The 20,902-nt window shown below is 37.0% G+C and overlaps 2 protein-coding genes across 9 annotated transcripts in view; both read left to right on the top strand.

The window, feature by feature from the left end:
- Nucleotides 1–20,902, top strand: part of LOC135849099 (zinc finger protein 300-like) — a 29,091-nt gene extending 8,189 nt beyond the window's left edge. For 4 of the 8 annotated variants that reach the window (XM_065369304.1, XM_065369303.1, XM_065369302.1 and 1 more), the window contains exon 10: nt 12,634–13,923. In XM_065369304.1, the coding sequence (XP_065225376.1) occupies nt 12,634–13,755 (1,122 nt within the window). In that variant the 3' untranslated portion in view covers nt 13,756–13,923. Of the gene's footprint in view, nt 1–696; nt 1,349–5,330; nt 6,174–10,213; nt 11,037–12,633; nt 13,924–19,546 lie in introns of those variants that run through there. The other 4 variants (XM_065369308.1, XM_065369307.1, XM_065369305.1 and 1 more) reach the window with 4 other exon arrangements.
- On the top strand, nt 6,128–8,473 carry LOC135849100 (gastrula zinc finger protein XlCGF71.1-like). Its single transcript, XM_065369309.1, has one exon. The coding sequence runs from the start codon at nt 6,128–6,130 to the stop codon at nt 6,944–6,946; it is 819 nt and encodes a 272-aa protein (XP_065225381.1). The 3' UTR covers nt 6,947–8,473.

The following is a 20,902-nucleotide window of genomic DNA, read 5'->3' as shown; positions in this document are numbered from 1 at the left end:
TCGAAAAATGAACTTGGGCAGCTGAAAATTCGGTTTTGGGGGTTTTAGACCATGCTCTTTCCTAAAATTGTGGTCCCGTTCAAATCGGAGTGTGACATCTCAAGTTAGGTTCTCTTGTCAGTCCAACGTTGTTCTCATTTTTCTGCAGTAATCAAATAAACAACAACAACAACAAATTTTTAGCTCTGGAGGTGCTCCTGGAGGAAAGATATGGATTTTCAAACATTTGGACGGTTCCCAAAAAAACATGATCTTTGGCGCTCTAGCTCCTACCAACCTTTTTTGGGGAAAAATGGGCCAGTTTCGAATGACACCAGTAGGGATGTATTATTTAAGATTCTAGTAATTTCCATTGAATATTCCAGACCACTTTTAGGGTTTTACTGAGTTGTGAAAAATTCACTCTGCACTCCAATTTCAACATGCTATCGTGGCAATTTTGCATTAAATTGTTCCTTGGAATGTCCCCTTTGAGAAAATATGTGCTCCAATGAATCGGAGGGAGTTCAGGTGCAATTATTCCTATTGCCATTCGCCCGGCTATTAAACTTGAGACTTTTTGGGGGGATACATACTCGTTATTTTTGCGAACACTGCGTATGCTTCATTTTGTAATCATGTCGCATAGCTACTTAGCAACACAATTATTCAAAAGAAGACGACGTGTCATTTGCGATATGATCTTTTATCCTGTAGGTTAAGGTACTGTTACGGAATTCATTATCCTACTGCTGCGATATTTGTGGTGCAATGTTCTCCTGTCAACGTGATTGGAAAATACATCAGCGGAAGCATTCGAAGCCGTTTCACTGCCAAGTCTGTAACAAACAGTTTGCTTATAAAAACCGTTTTATTGCACATGGATTGACACATAGTGAAGAGAAACGCTACAAGTGCAGCACATGTGACGCACGATTCAACAACCCAAGCAGTAAATCGAAGCATGAACGCCTGCACGTGGAAGGAGTTGGTGTTGAGTGCGTTGTTTGCGGAAAAATGTTATCCCAAAAGCAGTCTCTCATTAGACACCTGAGAGTACATTCCGGTGAGAAACCGTTTTCTTGCCAAACATGTAGCAAACGTTTTTCTGATAGAAGCGATCTTGCTAAGCACCATCAGACGCATAGTAAAGGGAAACCCTTCAAATGTCGCATATGTAACCAACAATTCAAGCATGATCGCAGTAGGGCAGCACACGAACGTATACATGAGGAGGGACCTCGTTTTGAGTGTGCCCATTGCGGCAACAGATTCCTTTTTAAGCGCTCCTTAGCCCATCATATAAATGTACATAAAATATCAATAATTGAGTACCTGCCTTTCTAAATGTATAAAGATTCAAATTGGTTTTTCTTTGTTTTGTTCTTTTTTTCCAATGTGAAAAAAACTTGATTATTTTCTTAAATTCTGTGTATTCTAGAACGCTACAAATGCAGCAGCACTTGTGACGCACGATTCAAGTACTACATACATACCTATCACAATATAGCCCAGTCAAAATGCAATTTCACCCAAACATTATTGCGATCAAAGGTTTTTTTGGTGAATATTGTCTAGGGTGGTATGCTGAACAACATACTAAAAGTCCCTGCCCCTACTCCTCGAGCTAACCATCTGTGATCAACATATCCAAATTTCAGCTTCCTAGGTCATACCCACCCCATTTAAAGCGGAATTAAGGTGAAAATCCCCTTATTTTGCCCCTATTTTCGGTTTTTTCAATCTTAAAAGGAGTGGGGATGACCTAGGAAGTTGAAATTTGAATATGTTGATCACAGATGGGGTACTATCCGATGGTATGATTTTGGACCCTTTTCATCCATTTGGGGTCATGTTATGCCCCTCCAAAAAATGACCTTTCGGTAATTTTCAACGTTGACCCTCTCTCACTCCAGAAGCCAACTCTAGCTCCCAAAAGAATCCCATTCCCCAAGTTTGACTTCATTTTATCAATTAGAACAGGTTACAAGTCCCAAGTCATAAAATGTAATAATTATTGAAATCACGTCACTTTGAGGGGCCGTAGCGCCACCCCCCTTGAGGCTAGGGAGTTGGTCGATATCTCATTTGATAGGTATTGGAGAGGAGATGAAATGATCACTGAGCTCATTTTACTCAAAATTGAATATTTCAGGAGTTCTTGACGAAAAACTGATTTTGGGGGGATTTGATCCACTGTGGGGGAGGTTAGCTCGTGGAGTAGGGGCGGGGACTTTTAGTATGTTGTTCAGCATACCACCCTAGACAATGTTTACCAAAAAAACCTTTGATCGCAATAATGTTTTGGTTCACCTATTTTTTTCTGTTTCTGCTATTTGACTGGGCTAATAAATTGAAGCACGAACCTTGGTATTTTATGTTTGGCGTTTGATTCTTTTCGAATTCTATCAATTTAATGAAGTTGTCACATTCAAATCAGAGTGAATTACAGAATCTTCCAACTTGCTAGTCGACGCGTTTTATTAAAGGGCCTTCCCCTATAAGATGGGTGAAATGGCCTCTGATCCATAATGAGTCAAAAGTGGTCCAACAAGTCACTCTTGATGTAAAAACTCTCCATACAAATGTTTGACCTCTCACCCCTCCCCTTTCGGAGAAACTGCCCCTTAAACATCAAAAATTCAAAGTTTTGTTTTTTGAGGTAGGAGGGAGGTAGGAGGGAGGGGGGGGGTGTTGACAAATGTTGAAATTTTCACAGATTGTGTACATTATGTGAGTGAAAGGGGGTTTTCAACTTTTTCAACAGGTACGTAAAAATAGCGATCAAATGAGTCAAGTTTACCAATCAAAACTTTTTTTCGTGTTTTAGATCAAAAAATCACATTTTTTCGCAAACTTTTAATTTTCAAAAATCGAGTTTGCGACAAGTTACCATCCCAATTTTTTTAATATGTTGTTCAGTATGAACAGTTGTCCATAATATATTTTTTTTTCATAATTTTTGAGGGTCGGAATGATATGAAAACTACGTTTTGAAACTTTTTGAGCTAATTTTTTGTACGAAAAAAAGTGGCAACACTGACTTTTATGATATCATCAAAAGGCCTTTCAAAACCCCTAACTATTGGAAAAAGTTCCATTTAGGTAGGTATCGCATTTATCGAGTTATCCACTGTTGAAATGGATGATATTTTAGGTTCACTGAAAATTTTGACACCCCCTGGCTGCCGTTGAAAATGGGCTAGAGGGCTGCGATTTGCGCCATTGGTCATCCCTTCGAAAGGTCTTTCCACAGGAAAAATTTCAAAAAAATCTCCGAACCCATCTACCACTTCTTCGTCCAATTGACGTGGAATGACCCCCCCTCCCCTGTTATTCACCGTGACCGAACGAAATATTAAACATAAAACTTTTTTGGGGGTATTCTGTTTGGATAAGACACCAGCATCAACATACGAAGCCATTTCACTGCCAATTCTGTGACAAACAGTTCGCTAATGAAAGCGATTTAATTGCCCATCGATTGGCACATAGAGAAAAGAAACGCTACAAATGCCGCATTTGTGAGTCACGATTCCAGTTCAACTCCGATGGATTGAAGCACGAACACGTGCATAAGGAAGGAGCTTCTTTTGAGTGCCCTGATTGCGGAAAAAGGTTTCCCTATGAACATGGTCTCGTTAGACACCAGAAACTTCATTCTGGTGTGAAACCGTATTCTTGCCAATCGTGTAGCAAACGTTTCATTCAAAAAGAACATCTTACTTCGCACCAACGGACGCATAGTAAAGAGAAACCCTTCAAGTGCCGCATATCCCAACCAACAATTCAGTCACCAAGGGAGTAAGGCAGTACATGAGCGTTTCCATGTGGAGGGCCCTCGTTTTGAGTGTGCCCATTGTGGCCGCAAATTCAGCCGTAAGAGCAACCTAGCCAATCACATTTATATAAATGCACTTAAATTTCAATAATTGACGGGATATACCTATCTAAATGTGTACAGATTCGAAGTTTTACGTTTGTTTTCCATTTTTTTTTTCAATTTAAAAAAACTTGACTTCAAACTTTACTGATTTCTTGAATTCAGTTTATTCTTAGAGATTGGCGTGGAAATGCTTCACTTATTGATACCCGACTTGAGCTTCAACTTACATATATATGTACCTGGCGTTTAATTTTTTCAAATTCTATCAACTTAATGAAGTTATCACATTCAAATTTTAAATCAGAGTGAATTACAGAATCTACCAACTTGATGGTTGACTCGTTTTTTTTGAATTTTTGTCATCTTCTGGACGAATTGGTCAAGTTTTCAGTTTTTGCGTTCATTTTTGGTAAAAATCGATGAAAATAGTAGGACCGGTTGGTAGTTTTTTTATCCGGTAGTTTCGGTACTACCAAACAACTTGAAGCGGTAGGAGGTTTTTGGTAGTTTTTGGGAAACTATCCGTTATTCTACGGTAGATTTTCCTCGGCCTACACCACTGAACATTCAACTTCTGTACCTATAATTATTGTAATATCGGCATACAACTTTTTTTGGGTGCGTGGAAAATGTTTTTTTTTCCTCCTAATGCTTCATTTTGATATTTATGCAGCATGACTATATTAGTAACACAATTACACTAGGCAACGGCATATTTGTATTCGGGTCGAAAATGGGCTTAATCGATAGTTTAAACCCTAAAACAAAAAACAGAGTGAGGTTTTTCAATTTGAGTTGTTTTTGTAGTCAGGAGAGATGATCAAAGTTGCAAAAATGGCCGTTTTTGCCCTATTTCACGAGTCTGTGGCGACATCAGTATCATGTTTCAAAAAAAACCAAGGTCATATTCGGATTCTACGCACTTTTTTGAGTAAACATCTTTACCGGATTTTTGATTTTCGAACATTCAAGCGCATACGGAAGATTTTCGTTTGTAACACGAAATTTTTACTGCACGAGAACCTCGCCCGCGCGAACATGGTTCCGCGCCACGATTACATCGTGGAGTAACGCCAGCGTCGCGCGCTCCGAGTTTTAAAATATGTTACAAACAAAAATCTTCCGTATGCGCTTGAATGTTCGAAAATCAAAAATCCGGTAAAGATGTTTACTTAAAAAAGTGCGTAGAATCCGAATATGACCTTAGTTTTTTTTGAAACATGATACTGATGTCGCCACAGACTCGTGAAATAGGGCAAAAACGGCCATTTTTGCAACTTTGATCATCTCTCCTGACCACAAAAACAACTCAAATTGAAAAACCCCACTCTGTTTTTTGTTTTAGGGTCTAAACTATCGATTAAGCCCATTTTCAACCCGAAAACAAAAAAAAGGTCAAAAATTGTTGCCTAGTGTTATTCAAAAGAAAATCTGTCATTTGCGATACGATCTTGTTTTCCTGTAGGTAGAGATACGGATACAGAATTTATTCCCCTATCGCTGCGATATTTGTGGTGCAATGTTTTCCTACAAAGGTGATTGGACAAGACACCAGCAACAAGAACATAGAAAGCCGTTTTGCTGCCAAGTGTGTGACAAACAGTTTACCAATAAAAGCCATTTTATTAGACATGGATTGACACATAGTGAAGAGAAACCGTTCAAATGCAGCATTTGTGACGTACGATTCAAGCACAATCACAGTAAAGTGGTGCACGAACGCGTGCATGTGGAAGGAGCTTGTTTTGAATGCGCTGAATGCGGAAAAAAGTTGACCCACAAATATGGTCTCATTGCACACCTGAGAATACATTCCGGCGTGAAACCGTTTTCTTGCCAAACGTGTAGCAAAAGTTTTGCTCTAAAACAGAATCTTACTCAACACCAATGGATGCATACGGAAGAGAAACCCTTCAAATGCCGCCTTTGTGACGCACGATTTAAGCACTATCACAGTAAATGGACCCACGAACGCGTGCATAATGAAGGAGCTGGTTTTGAGTGCGCTGAATGCGGGAAAAAATTTTCCTATAAACATCATCTCATTAGACACCTGAGAGTACATTCCAATGTGAAACCGTTTTCTTGCCAAAAATGTAGCAAAAGTTTTGCTCAAAAACAGCATCTTACTCAGCACCAACGGACACATAGTGTAGAGAAACCCTTCAAATGCCGCATTTGTGATGCACAATTCAAGTACCATTACAGTAAAATGATGCACGAACGCAAGCATGCGGAAGGAGCTTGTTTTGAGTGCGCTGAATGTGGAAAAAAGTATCCCAAAAATACTCGCTCATTGCACACCTGAGAATACATTCCGGCGTGAAACCGTTTTCTTGCCAAACGTGTGGCAAAAGTTTTGCTCAAAAAAATGGTCTTACTCAGCACCAACGGACACATACTGAAGAGAAACCCTTCAAATGCGGCATTTGTGACGCACGATTCAAGCGTAATGATACTAAATTGGCGCACGAACGCGTGCATGTGAAAGGAGCTTGTTTTGAGTGCGCTGAATGCGGAAAAAAAGTATCCCAAAAATACTCTCTCATTGAACACCTGAGACTACATTCAGGTGTGAAACCATTTTCTTGCCAAATGTGTAGCAAAAGTTTTGCTAATAAACCGCATCTTACTAGGCACCAACGAACGCATACTAAAGAGAAACCCTTCAAATGTCGCATATGCAACCAAGGATTCAAGCGTAATGATACTAAATTGGCGCACGAACGCCTGCATATGGAAAGAGCTTATTTTGAGTGTGCTGCTTGCGGAAAAAAGTTATCCAGGAAATGGAGTCTCATTACACACCTGAGAGTACATTCCGGTGAGAAACCGTTTTCTTGCCAAAAGTGCAGCAAACGTTTTTCATTGAAATGCAGTCTTATTAAGCACCAATGGACGCATAGTGAAGAGAAACCCTTCAAATGCCGCATATGCAACAAACAATTCAGTCAGCAATGGAATAAGGATATGCACGAACGCTTCCATGTGGAGGACCCTCCTTTTGAGTGTGCCCATTGCGGCAACAAATTCCGCTGTAAGAGCACCTTAGTTAGTCACATATTATTTAAATGTACTTGAATTTCAATAACTGACTAGGTACCTATCTAAATGTATACAGATTCAAAGTTTTACTTTTGTTTTCCATTTTTTTTCAATTTGAAAAAACTTGACTTCAATCTTTAAAAATGCCTTGCTTATTGATACCCGACTTGTGCTTCAACTTACAGACCTGGCGTTCAATTTTTTCAAATTCTATCAACTTAATGATGTTATCACATTCAAATTTCAAATCAGAGAGAGTTACAGAATCTCTCAACTTGACGGTCGACACGTTTTTTTGAATTTTTGTCATCTTCTGGACGAATTAGTCAAGTTTTCAAACTGACTTTGTGGAAATGCCAATTTTTCTAAAGTTCATGCGTTATTTTATGGTTAATTTTTGTCCCCTTTCCACCTCATCAATCATCCCAAATAACTAGGAAAATATTTCTCGATACGGGGCGCAAACCTCGCCTTTTCCTCTTCTTTCAAAACTTACCAGTTGGAATGCATAATTCCTGAGCATTCACTATCTGTAAAATTCCAATCTTTTCTTCAACAAGTAGTAGAAGAAAATTACACCAAAATACATCATTTGCTAGTGAACCCTACCCCACCTTGGCAATTTTTTAACCCTATCGTTGACCTACCTTTGACAGAATTTAATAAAAGTCACATCAACTCCACCAGTCCACCATACTCGAAAGACATTTTCTTCTCCTTCTTGACAAGTACATAATTGAGAATACAATCACATACAAATATATACGGATGGCTCAAAAACTTAACAATTCACTAGATAGTGGATATGTTATCATTCATGGCGATATCTCTAATCCCATTGCTTTCGCATCCCTTTGCACCATTCTCACTGCTGAATTATATGCAATAATTAAATCTGCAATAACATATTCCCTTGATTTTTCTTTAAATTAAGGTATAATTTTTACTGACTCACTATCAGCTGTTTTATCAATAAAAAACCGTAGGTCAAAGTACATAAGGTACCTCACATCCTATATCACTTGAAATTATTGAACTCTTCCAACTCTTCCAAAACAGCACGCCCATACTATGATGTATACCTTCACACTCCCAGATTCATGGTAATGAGTTTGCAGATGAAATAGCTGAACAAGCACGCCTCCATCTCCTCCTTGCCAACACTCCAATCCCTCTATCTGACCTAAATAGTCCGGCATATGACAATAGGAGTAATTGCACCCCCAAGTCGTTTTAAAGCCTCCAGCAACTTTTTGAAAGGTTGTATGACGTTTTTTTGGAAAATTGAAATTTCCTAAAAGTAGCTGGAAGCTTTAAAACCATTTGAAACCACCATGTAGTCTGCGAAGTAAATTTCAGCTTGCCAACTCCATTTGATAAATTAATGTTGGGGAAATTTCAAGTTTCAAAAATCTACTGGAGGCTCCAGTAATTTTCAAAAAAGTCGCTGGAGGCTCTAAAATGACTTGAAATCCACCAGAAGTCGTTTTCAGAGGGTGTTCAAATTGGAGTGTAGAGTAAATGTCAGCTTTCCATCTCTATTTGATGAAATTTTGTGAAAATTTAAAGTTTCAAAAATCTGCTGGAGGCTTCAAGAATTTTCAAAAAGTTGCTGGAGGCTCCAAAACAACTTGAAATTCACCTGCAGTACTTCGTAGCGTATTGAAATTAGTTTGCAGAATGAATTTTAGCTTTACAACTCCAATTTGATGGAATTTTGTGGGAATTTCGAGTTTCAAAAATCTGCTGGAGGCTCCAGAACTGCTCAAAACGGGTTGAAACCGTTTCCAATCGATTTGGCATGTCGAAAATAGGGTATATCCCAAATTTCAGCTTTCTTGGTCAATTTGGTAAAATTTTGATTTTTTCCCTCATTTTTGGCCTAAATTCGATTTTCAAAAATTCACCAAAAATCGAAAAACGCACTTTAGCACTTGAAATTTGGACAGGTGATAAATTTTTGCATGATCTTTCGATCTACCTTTGTAAAGTTTGAAAAAGTTTGTGCAAGTCCTATGTTAAAACGCAAAATCTGCGATTTCGGCTGACCTGAAAATCAAAATGGCCGCCATTTTGTAAGTAAGGCCAACTTTTTTTTTGGCAACTTTGCATTAAAATGTTCCTTAGGATGTCTCCTTTAAGAAAAATGTTGTCCCGGAGGATCGGCGGGGGGGGGGTGCAATTACTCCTATTGTCATATGCCGGACTAAAAGCTCCATTCCAATTCCAAAACGCTAATGCATGAAGTGTTTCAATCTTTGCGGTCTCTAATCCCAAGTTCAAACAAACTATACATCAGCATCAAAAACACTACATCTTTATGGAAAACTTCTGAACAACTTCAGCATAGATCTGAGGTTCTTCTCACCCGATTCAGTACAGGCCACACTCTTCTTACTCACCAATTCATTTTTTTTTCAAACAGCCTACCCCACCATGCACAGAATGCAACATCCCCCTAAACATTGCTCATCTACTAATAGACTGTCCCTCTTACCAAAATGAACGCTCCAGACTCCTAAATTCCAACCAACTTCAGGTCCTCCTTTCTGCAGACGATATCATCAAATTTCTACACTCCACAAAATTAGATAAAACAATTAAAACCTAGGTAGGCAGCCCATCTTGCTGTATTGATTGTGTCTTATTTTTATGTATGTTACCCTAATCTTAAGTTTGTCATATAACATAGAGCCCCTAGCCTAAGTTGCTATAATTGTCTCTTGAAATAAAATAAATAAATAAAAGTACCGCTAGTATCAGATTTCATAATTTGTCTGACTTTCAGAGAGCAATGACATCTAACTTACATAAAAAAATATAGGTAATAGGTAGGTAGGCAGGTACAGTTGACTGCGAAATGCTCTTTCTTGGTCCGGCATATGACAATAGGAATAATTGCACCCCCTCCCCCACTGATGATTCTCTGGAAAACTTTTTCCTCAAAGGACACATCCTAATGAAGATTTAGAAGCAAACTTGCCAATAAATGTTGGCTTCACTATCAAAATGGCGGCCATATTGATTGACAGATCAACCAAAAACACAGATCTGCTTTTCATCCCATAGGATTTGCATGAAATTGTTTGAACTTAACAAACGCTTGATCGAAATAGCATGCAAACGAAATAAGAATTCTTTACCAGCCAGAATTTCAAGTGCTAATGTGCATTTTTGGATTTTGTTACTTTTATGCAACCTGTATGCTTCATTTCGGTATTTTATAGGACATAACTTGTTGGCAACACAACTATTCAAAAGAAAATCACGAGTCATTTGCGATATGATCTTGTTTTCCTGTAGGTAAAGGTGCAGATTCGGCATTCATTCTCCTACGACTGTGATGTTTGTAGTAAAAAGTTTTCCTGCAAACGTGATTGGACAAGACACCAGCATCAACATACGAAGCCATTTCACTGCCAAGTCTGTGACAAACAGTTTGCTTATAAAACCTCTTTAATTGTGCATGAAATGGCACATAGTGAAAAGAAACCCTTCAAATGCCGAATTTGTGATGCAGAATTCAAGTACAATGACAGTAAAGTGGCTCACGAACGCAGGCATGAGGAAGGAGCTTGTTTTGAGTGCGCTGTTTGCGGGAAAAAGTTTACCTATAAACATAATCTCATTAGACATCTGAGAGTACACTCCAATGTGAAACAGTTTTGTTGCCAAACGTGTAGCAAAAGGTTTGCTCGAATAGACCATCTTACTAGGCACCAACAGATCCATAGTGAAGAGAAACGCTACAAATGCAGCACTTGCGATGCACGATTCCAGTACAATTCTCATAAATTGATACACGAACGCGTGCACGTGGAAGGAGCTATAGTTTTGTGTGTGCTGAATGCGGAAAAAAGTTTTCCTATAAAAATTCTCTCGTTGCACACCTGAGACTACATTCTGGTGTGGAACCGTTTTCTTGCCAAACGTGTGGCAAACGTTTTACTCAAAAAGGCGTTCTTACTCAGCACCAACGGACACACAGTCAAGAGAAACCCTTCAAATGCCGCATATGCAACAAACAATTCAGTCAGCAAGGGAGTAAGGCACAGCACGAACGCTCCCATGTGGAGGGCCCGCATTTTGAGTGTGCCCATTGCGGAAGCAAATTCCGCTCTAAGAGCACCCTCGCCCATCACTTATCATCTAAATGTAATTAAATTTCAGTGTTTTGTTTTTTTTTAACGTGAAAAAAGCTGGACTTGTGTTATACCTTTACTAATTTCTTAAATTCAGTCTTGTACTTCAATTTATATGGGAAAAAATACATGATAGTAGATACATATTTTATGTTTGGCGTTTTTTTTTCGTTATTTTTAAAAGTTATCAAAATCTAATCACAGTGGATTGCAGAATTGATCGATTTATTTTTTTGAATGTTTGCGATTTTCTGAACAAATCAGTATAGTTTTCAAAATTGACTTTGAGCAAAAAGCCAATTTTACCCAATTTTGTGTGTATTTCGGATTTACAAGTTCATTTGATGCGATTTTTCCATTCAATTCGGTAGGTCGAAAATGGAGCGTATCCTACCTAAATTTCTGCTTACTATGTATGTCAATTTGGTAAAATATTGATTTTTTTCATCGTTTTTAGCCCAAATTTCATTTTCAAAAGTTCACCAGAACACAAAAAATACACAATTTTGCGCTTGAAATTTTGGCTGGTGGTAAATTTTTGCATGCTCTTTTGTTCAGTTCAGAAAATTTCATGCTAGTCTTATGTTGGAAAGTAAAATCTGCGACTTTGGCTGACCTGTTAATCAACGTGGTGAGGCCAGCCTTTTTTTAAAATTAAATTTGCTTTAAAATGTTGCTTAAGATGTCTCCTTTGAGAAAAAAGTTGTTCCAAACGATCGAAGAGTAAGGGAGGGTGCATCTATTCCTGTTGGCCTATGACGAACTATACCTACTTAAGTGGCCTTGGATTTTAGTGGCGATGACCTACGACCAAGATCGATGCAGAATCTCAAATGCTACATACATTTGGGAACTGGGCAATTTTTCTTAAAACAATTTAAATAGGTGTTATAATTTTTACAGAACCATCATTCATAGTGGTGTGGACTTCAGGTAGTTTTTTCCTCCGGGGAAAAAAACTTCCTAAAAAAAAACGACTGGAGAGACTGGAGAATTACCGGAGATTTTGAAAAACTATACCAAAAAAAATTTATCAACAATATCTTACGTTCTTACCTGTGTAAAGTAACACAAAAGTAGCCTAAAATGCCCAAATAAAATTAGCAAAACCAATCTTGGAACATTTTTTCTGAGAATTTAGACAGTTTTTTCGTTCATTTTTGGTAAACAACGATCAAAATAGTACGACCTGTTGGTAGTTGTTGTCTCGAGTAGTTTTAGTATGTAGGTACTACCAAACAACTTGAAGTGGTAGGAGGTTTTCGGAAGTTTTTGGGAAACAACCCATTATTCTCTGGTAGTTTCACCTCCGTCTACACCACTAAACATTCAACTTCTGTAGGTACCTACCTAATTTGTAATATCGGTGTAGAGAAGTACATGTAGGTGCGAAAAGGGCTAACATTGCGCCACCATACAATTTATTTTTTGATGCAATGAACTTTTTTTTTGGCGAGTAGGAAATGTTTTTTTTCCTTGTAATGCTTCATTTTGATATTCATACAGCATGACTATAATGGTAACACAATTATTCAAAAGAAAACAACTTGTCATTTGCAATACGATCTTGTTTTCCTGTAGGTAGAGGTACGGATGCAGAATTTATTCCCCTATTGTTGCGATATTTGTGGTGCAATGTTTTCCTACGAAGATGATTGGACAAGACACCAGCAGCAAGAACATAAGAAGCCGTTTCACTGCCAAGTCTGTGACAAACGGTTTACTAATAAAAGCCATTTAATTAGACATCGATTCACACATAGTGAAAACAGACCCTACAAATGCAGCATTTGTGACGTACGATTCAAGCACAATTACAGTAAAGTGGTGCACGAACGCAGGCATGAGGAAGGAGCTGGTTTTGAGTGCGCTGAATGCGGAAAAAAGGTATCCCAAAAATACTCTCTCATTGAACACCTGAGGCTACATTCCGGTGTGAAACCATTTTCTTGCCAAACATGTAGCAAAAGTTTTGCTCTAAAAGTCTATCTTACTAAGCACCAACGGACGCATGGTGAAGAGAAACCCTACAAATGCCGCTTTTGTGATGCAGGATTCAAGCAGAGTGCGCATAAATCGGTGCACGAACGCGTGCATGTGAAAGGAGCTTGTTTTGAGTGCACTGTTTGCGGAAAAAAGTTTTCCTATAAAGCAAATCTCGTTGCACACCTGAGAGTACATTCCGGCGTGGGCGGCGTGAAACCGTTTTCTTGCAAAACGTGCAGCAAAAGCTTTGCTCGAAAAACACTTCTTACTAGGCACCAATGGACGCATAGTGAAGAGAAACCCTTCAAATGCCGCATATGCAACCAAGGATTCAAGAGTAACGATCATAAATGGAGGCACGAACGCGTGCATGTGAAAGGAGCTTATTTGGAGTGTGCTGATTGCGGGAAAAAGTTTTCATATAAAGAGTCTCTCATTGCACACCTGAGACTACATTCCGGTGTGAAACCATTTCCCTGCCAAACGTGTAGCAAAAGTTTTACTCAAAATGAATATCTTACTTCGCACCAACGGACGCATACTAAAGAGAAACCCTTCCAATGCCGCATATGCAACCTACAATTCTGTCATCAAGGGACCCGGGCACAGCATGAACGTTTCCATGTGGAGGGCCCTCGTTTTGAGTGTGCCCATTGCGGCAACAAGTTCCGCTATAAGAGCGTCCTGGCCAATCACTTATCATCTAAATGTACTTAAATTTCAGTAATTGACTAGGCACCTATTAAAATGTGTACAGATTCAAAGTTACCGATTTCTTAAATTTAGTTTGTTCTTGGAGATTAGCGTATAAATTCCTTACTTATTAAGTAGGTACTCGAAATGTGCTTCAATGTATTTGGGAAAAAATATACATGGTATTTTATGTTTGGCGTTTGATTTTTTTCAAATCCTATTAATTAATGAAGTTATTAAAATAAAATCATACCGAATTACAGAATCGCTGAACTCGATAGTCGATCTATTTTTCTTTTGAATTTTTGAGATTTTCTAGACAAAGCCTCAAAGCAGTCTAGTTTTCAATAATTTACTTCATGCAAAACCAATTTCACCGAAATTTTCTGGAGTTTGCGCGTACAGGCTTGTGGGACCGATCAGGTTTTGCGGTTGCTCCAAAATTAAGGTCCTAGTTTGGAGCTTTCAAACTGTCTGGTTCGGTCATTCGGTACTGCATTTTTGTCTTTGTAGGTCAGTCCAGTCCGGTCCTGACCAGAAATTTTCATCGTGGTCATGAGTCATCCCAGGTCCAAAAAACAGTCTTCAGTTTTCAGAAAGAAAAAAGCTTCCTAACACATTAGATGAGTTGAAAAATGGAGTTTTTACTTTCAAAACATTGAAACTTGGAAAGAAATTAAATCACAATGGAAACTTATTCGAAATAGGCATCTAAAATGGCATAATAAATTTGAAAAATTGGACATAACTGAGGTCCAAACCGCGGCCATTGGTCCGATTTTTTAGAAAAGTCTTCGGTCTCGGTCTGTCCCTGTTATTTTTTCTGAAAAGGGTCATCTGTTCGGTTAATATTTACATAAATTTGTTTTAGAGGTCTAAGGTCCAGTCTGGTCCACTTGGACTTGTGTGCATTTTTGGGTCTTTGGTCAAGTTTTTGGGTCCAGTCCAACAAGCCTGATAAGATACCAAACAGTATTACATAATTACTGATGGACTGGAGTTCAACTTAACAACTCTAATTGGTACAACTGGAACAGTTGAGTATTACAAAAAGGAACATCTGGTACTAGTTCATATTTCAAACACAGGAACAGATTGATTTATGTAATTAGATCTCCTGATTTTGAATTACGCAAATAAGAGAATAGGTACGAGCCTATCTCCTCCCTGGAACACTCCTTAGATGACTGATTTATCTCATGTTTCTCTTTCAACTCGTTGGTTGAAGAGAACTAAATCGATAGAGGTCGTGTTACGGAACTGTTTAGTAGGTACATTGACTAGAGGCAGAACGAATTTCTGTAATATCGCACCTCAAGAGTAATAAGGTTACATCTCCAAAAAGTGAAATTTTACAGGAGAGTGATTGTCTTTTTTTTAAAAACTTGATTCATTATTTTTATCAACTTATAATTAATTGTGAGGAATCAATAGCACCTCATTTTAAAGATCTGGTATCCTACCTTCATTTAGCACAAGAACACTTCGAAAAATGAAATCTTAAAGAGGAAATATTTCAATGTTTGGAAAACATTTTGAGTTATAACTTTTCATTAAAGTTAATGTGGAGGCGAAAGGAAGCGTCCAAAAATAATTTCATGGCAACAAAGTTGTACAGAATCAAATTTCCAATGTACATAATTTCGTTAGTTTTCTTCTAGAGTGCTTAGTATTGGAGTTTTTCTCAAAAAACTAAGTTATCTTAGAATTGATAGTGATCAGCGAAGAATATAATATTGGTAATGATTAAGTTGATGGTTTCTCTCATAAATATCACCTGAAGGGGGAGATTTATTCGACTCCTAGCTAGCTCAGATGGGAGTTCTCTTGAGTAATCAATATGAATTCTAAGTCATCAAGTACATAAATAATCAACATTTAAATACTATTTATGTGCAAAGGATTTATTCGGTCAAGACATTCACTACATTTACATTATTTATAACATATTGTAATATGTTATTTATTCATCAAATGTGCTCAATCTAGACAAATAGGATGATGCTTAAGGCACTTCTCCTGGCATATCATGGCAATTATACGTGGAATTGACACCTTACTAACCAAGCAATTTACAATAGTTATGTATGCGAAATAGGTTCATTTATGCGTAAGTGAGGAATCCATGCTCCATCCCTTACGGCGAATGACACCATCTATTAATTACGATAAAACTATAATTAATACAGTGGAGACACCACCATGTAAGTACCAGAGTACTGCACGGTTAAGTTAAAATAGCCGGATAACCGCCGGAGCTATCGGCTAATTTAACTACAGGTTACAAACTGCAGTTACTTTTGTCGGCGCGCGCAACCAGCGGTAAGTTAGGTTAATAACCATACATTAACCGCATTCGGTTCTCTGGTGTCTCAACAATACATTTTGGTGACTCATCAAACAGATAAGACAGAATCGAACATTACATTTCCGATAAGAGCGCGGTATAATCGCAGGTAGTTTAGTCATTTTAACTACAAAATTATCCGCATAGGCTAACGCTAATATAACTGCTTTTGGATGAGTTATATTTGGTAGCTTACCGCACACGACACGCGACTAACGCAGATAACTTTTAACTATACCGTGCAGGACTCTGGTAAGTACCCACTTACAGAACAATGCTCATTATCACACCACCTCTTTTCCTTAGCCTACCCCAATAATAGTGGCTGTTGGTGGCTGCTTTACGAAGAGACACACGTATTGCACCCATCATTCAAGATACCTAGGAATATCTTGACATGACCGCAAAAGGTATAATCGTCGGATTATCACCTCAAGAGTATTAATTAATGACTACCAACGATTACGATTAAATCAAAATATCATCTTAAACACACGTGTAGTGGGTTGATCAGAAAATAATATTACTTAGGCCTAGGCCTGTTTTCATACAAATTACTCCTTGACCACATACTTCGACGAGGATCTTGCCATGGCCAATTGCAAAAACCAAGTGAAGATACCTTTCAATCGACAGAAGCTCGTGCCTCCTTGACTATTGAAAGGTATCATTCACTCCCTATTTTATAATATTTTCCCACGTTACTGGAACCATCTTTACTAAATAGCAATAAATCACATCGCGTAAAGGGTTACCCTAAGATCTATCACCTAGCAGGTGGAGGCAGATTGCACCATAACAAGGTAACATCTCAAAAAAGTGAAATTTTACAGGAGAGTGATTTTCTTTTTTTTAAAAACTTGATTCATTATTTTTATCAATTTATAATTAATTGTGAGGAATGAATAGCACCTCATTTTAAAGATCTGGTATCCTACCTTCATTTAGCATAAGAACACTTTGAAAAATAAAAACTTATAAAGAGGAAATATTTCAATGTTTGGAAAACGTTTTGAGTTAGAACCTTTCATTAAAGTTGATATGGAGGTGGAAGGAAGCGTCCAAAAACAATGTCATGCTACCAAAGTTGTAGAGAATTAAATAAACTAAAATTTCATTATATGTGCAAATTCATTTTTCTGAAAAGTGTTCAATTTAAAATTTTTTTTCCATTTGGTACAAACCAATAAAAAATGCACTCCTTGTGACTATTTCTAACCGACAAACATTCAAACACTTTGTATGTACAAAATTTGCTCAAAAAAGATGGAGTTTTTTGAGATGTCACCTTATAACTCCAAACAACTTGCAATGTTGTTGGGATTTTGAGTTAGGCCATTTGGTTTTTTTTTACATGATCTAGATAATGTACCCAACTCAAAGTGTTATTTTTGGTTGGGGGGGGGGGGTCATACAAGCCCCAAAAATGCAAAAACATCAAAATCAATTTTTTTTGAGATGCCACCTTATTACTCCCGAGGTGCGATATGTATACAAATTCATTTTTCTGAAAAGTGATCAATTTAAAAAGTTTTTTCCATTTAGTACAAACCAATAAAAAATGCACTCCTTGTGAGTATTTCTAACTGACAAACATTCAAAATAATCAAAACTGTTTGTTAACACTTTGTATGTAGGCGAAATTTGCTGAAAAAATGTGGAGTTTTTTGAGATGTACCCTTATAACTCCAAACAACTGGCAATGTTGTTGGGATTTTGAGTTAGGCCATTTGCGTTTTTTACAAGATCTAGATAATGTACCCAACTCAAAGTGAAATTTTTGGCTGAAAGGGGTCATACAAACCCCAAAAATGCAAAAACGTCAAAATCAATATTTTTTGAGATGTAACCTTATTACTCCCGAGGTGCGATATGAACTTCGCGCTTAGCGGTATATAATCATAAGAAAACGACATCAATATCATTAACGTAGTTATTTGAAAATATAAGGTAAAAACTTTCAAAAAATCACAATTCCTCAGAAATGAAATAAAAACATAATTGTTGTTAAGAAGTTTTGAATTGAATGGTAATATGCAAGCTGGAAAGGAGAAAAGGCGAAAGAATGTACTTCTCGCGTGGTGTTTTTCAATTCTTCAAGTTGTGCACGCGTGATTGAGAATAAACAGAAAGCAGTAAGAACCATTTTGTTAGAAATTGATTTTCCTACAAAATTGTACTTTCATTTTTATAATTATCTTATAATTACCTCATATCCTTGAGTTTGGAATACTAGTCTGGTTTCCTCATACCAAAAAATTCATAAAAGAACTTGAAAAAATTCAAAACAGATTTCTAAACTACCTACATATATTTAAAGACCTTCGAATATTATCCTCATGACCTAACTCAAAAGGAACTGTTAGAAGGATTTGAAATCAACTCATTAGAAGAAAGAAGAGAAATAATAGCACTGATGCTCCTATATGATGTTATCCATGGTAACATAAATGATAGTAACCTTTTGGGAAAAATCAATTTCTGGGCCCCCAAAATCCATTCTAGACAAAAAAAACTTTCTCCTTGAGCAATTGCCATACATGTAGGATGAAGGTATTTCCTTTGAATAACATCATGGGCATCTCAGATACCTTTCTGTCCTTTCTCAGTAGATGTGCAGATGCTGACATTTTTAGTATGGGTAGGTCAGCTTTCAAGCGTTTGGTGAGGGGTGCGTTGGGAGTAGGCCAGTAGGGGCATGGGTGCATTGGGAGTTTCTTGTGGGCTACCTTGTTATTACCCTGTTATTGTTATTATTATTATCTATTTTTGTTTGTTTTTTTTTCTTGTTTGCTTTATTTTTTGGTTGGTTTCGTTTTTCTTTCTTTTTTTGTATGTTTTTCTCAATTTTTTAATTTTTTTTTCTCTTTATAAATCACCACTTATAAATGGTCTTACTTATCTTTTGTTGTTAGTATCACATTTTCTTTTATTTCTGATTTTTTCTCACTCTACCTCCTTATCTTCTTTATTTTTTGTATTTTTTTTTTTTTTGTTTCTTTTTCTTTTCAGTTTATAAAGTGATATTTAGTTTTTATTCTCCCTTAGTTATAATCGGTCTTTCCTGTAATTGGCTCTGGCTGTTGAAGAGACTAAAATTGTTTAAATAAATAAATAAATAAATAAATAAATAATTTGCCTGAATGAATGCTCATTTTTCAACATAAAACGTCTATTGGTTTTCCAAAACGCATTAGATTAATGTTTTTCAACCCTTGTGGAATCGCTTGTGCAACATTCAACTCAACACCGCGTGTTGGATCGTATCAAGCTATCCCTATGCTTCAATGTTAGGTTGGTTGCATACCCAAAATGACCCCTCTAATGAAATGGGAGTATGTTTTATGCTTTTTCTCGAAACCTACTTTTGTGACTTGATACGTTTTAATGCAGCATGACTATGTTGGTAACATAATTATTCAATAGAAAATCTTCTGTCATTTGTAATACGATCTTGTTTTCTTGTAGGTAGAGGTGCGGATGCAGAATTTATTCCCCTATCGCTGCGATATTTGTGGTGCAATGTTTTCTTACAAAGGTGATTGGACAAGACATCAGCGAGAACATTCGAAGCCATTTCACAGCCAAGCCTGTGACAAACAATTCACTAAAAAACGCCATTTCATTAGCCATGGATTAGCACATAGTGAAAAGAAACTCTACAAATGCCGCCGTTGTAACGCACGATTCATGCACAATTACACTAAATTGAGGCACGAACGCAGGCATGAGGAAGGAGCTTGTTTTGAGTGTAACAGACATGACGATACAAAAAGTAGAAATCGTCATTAGATAAATTCATTTATAAAGAAAACATGAAAAGTACATGAAACAAATAGATATTATATAAATTTTGCGAATTCGCGTACATAAAAAAATTATAAGAAAAAGTACATTGACGAACCAACGAATTGAAAAAGAATGGAAAAAAAAGACAAACTTTTAGCGAGTACATAAACAAAAATCAAAAAACCGAGCGCGGCCAAATATTATTGAGAAAATTCGCGAATGCCTCGAAAAATTGGAAAATTTATCGGATAAGTTTGGAATCACAATTTTGGCCGTTGCATATGCCCCCTGGCTAATTCAAATTTCTCAAAGCAAGCTTGGAGAAAATTGAATTGACCATAGATGAAAATAACAAAATTGTGAAATAATAATAAACAATCAAAAATTACCTAAATTAATTTTATCGCGTTGTAAATTAAACAAAACAATAAATTAAAAAAAAAAACAAAAAATATATAGGACAAAATTAAGTATGAGGAAAAAGAGACAAAAATTGGGAGACATCATGGAAAAATAAAAAAATAGGAGAAGAGAGTGACACCAACGTGAGACTTGCGTAGGTGGAAAACAACAAGCCTGCACCATGGTCTGTCACCTTCTCTGGAATGTAAGGCTTGGACAAAAGTCCCTCACCCCATTCCAGAGAGTAGGAAAGGAAAACAAAGGAAAACAAAAAGATAAGTAGGAAAAAATAGGAAGAAAAACTGGAAAGTTGGAAAATTGGATCACAAAGATGTGCATAGAAATGCCACTAAATCAGAAAAAATTTATCATTTTCATTTCGAGAATAAAAATTAATTGATCAGAAAAATCAATATCTTCGAGCAGTTTGAGCGAATAAATTTACAGAGGAAAGCGAACCATAAAGATCTAAAAAACGTTTTTTCCTTTTGCGTTTCAGGGAAATCAAAATAAATTTCAAAATCAATTGATCATCGAACATTTTATTATATCCACAAAAATTATGATCCTGCAAAGGTTTTACAAAAGATACAGACTTGCCCCCTGCATGAGAAAATGCAGTAAAATAAGAGA

The sequence above is a fragment of the Planococcus citri genome, chromosome 5, assembly GCF_950023065.1.
Source record: "Planococcus citri chromosome 5, ihPlaCitr1.1, whole genome shotgun sequence".
NCBI lineage: Eukaryota > Metazoa > Arthropoda > Insecta > Hemiptera > Pseudococcidae > Planococcus > Planococcus citri.
Note: the sequence above shows the minus strand (reverse complement) of the source record. Positions and strands in the feature narration are given on the sequence as shown.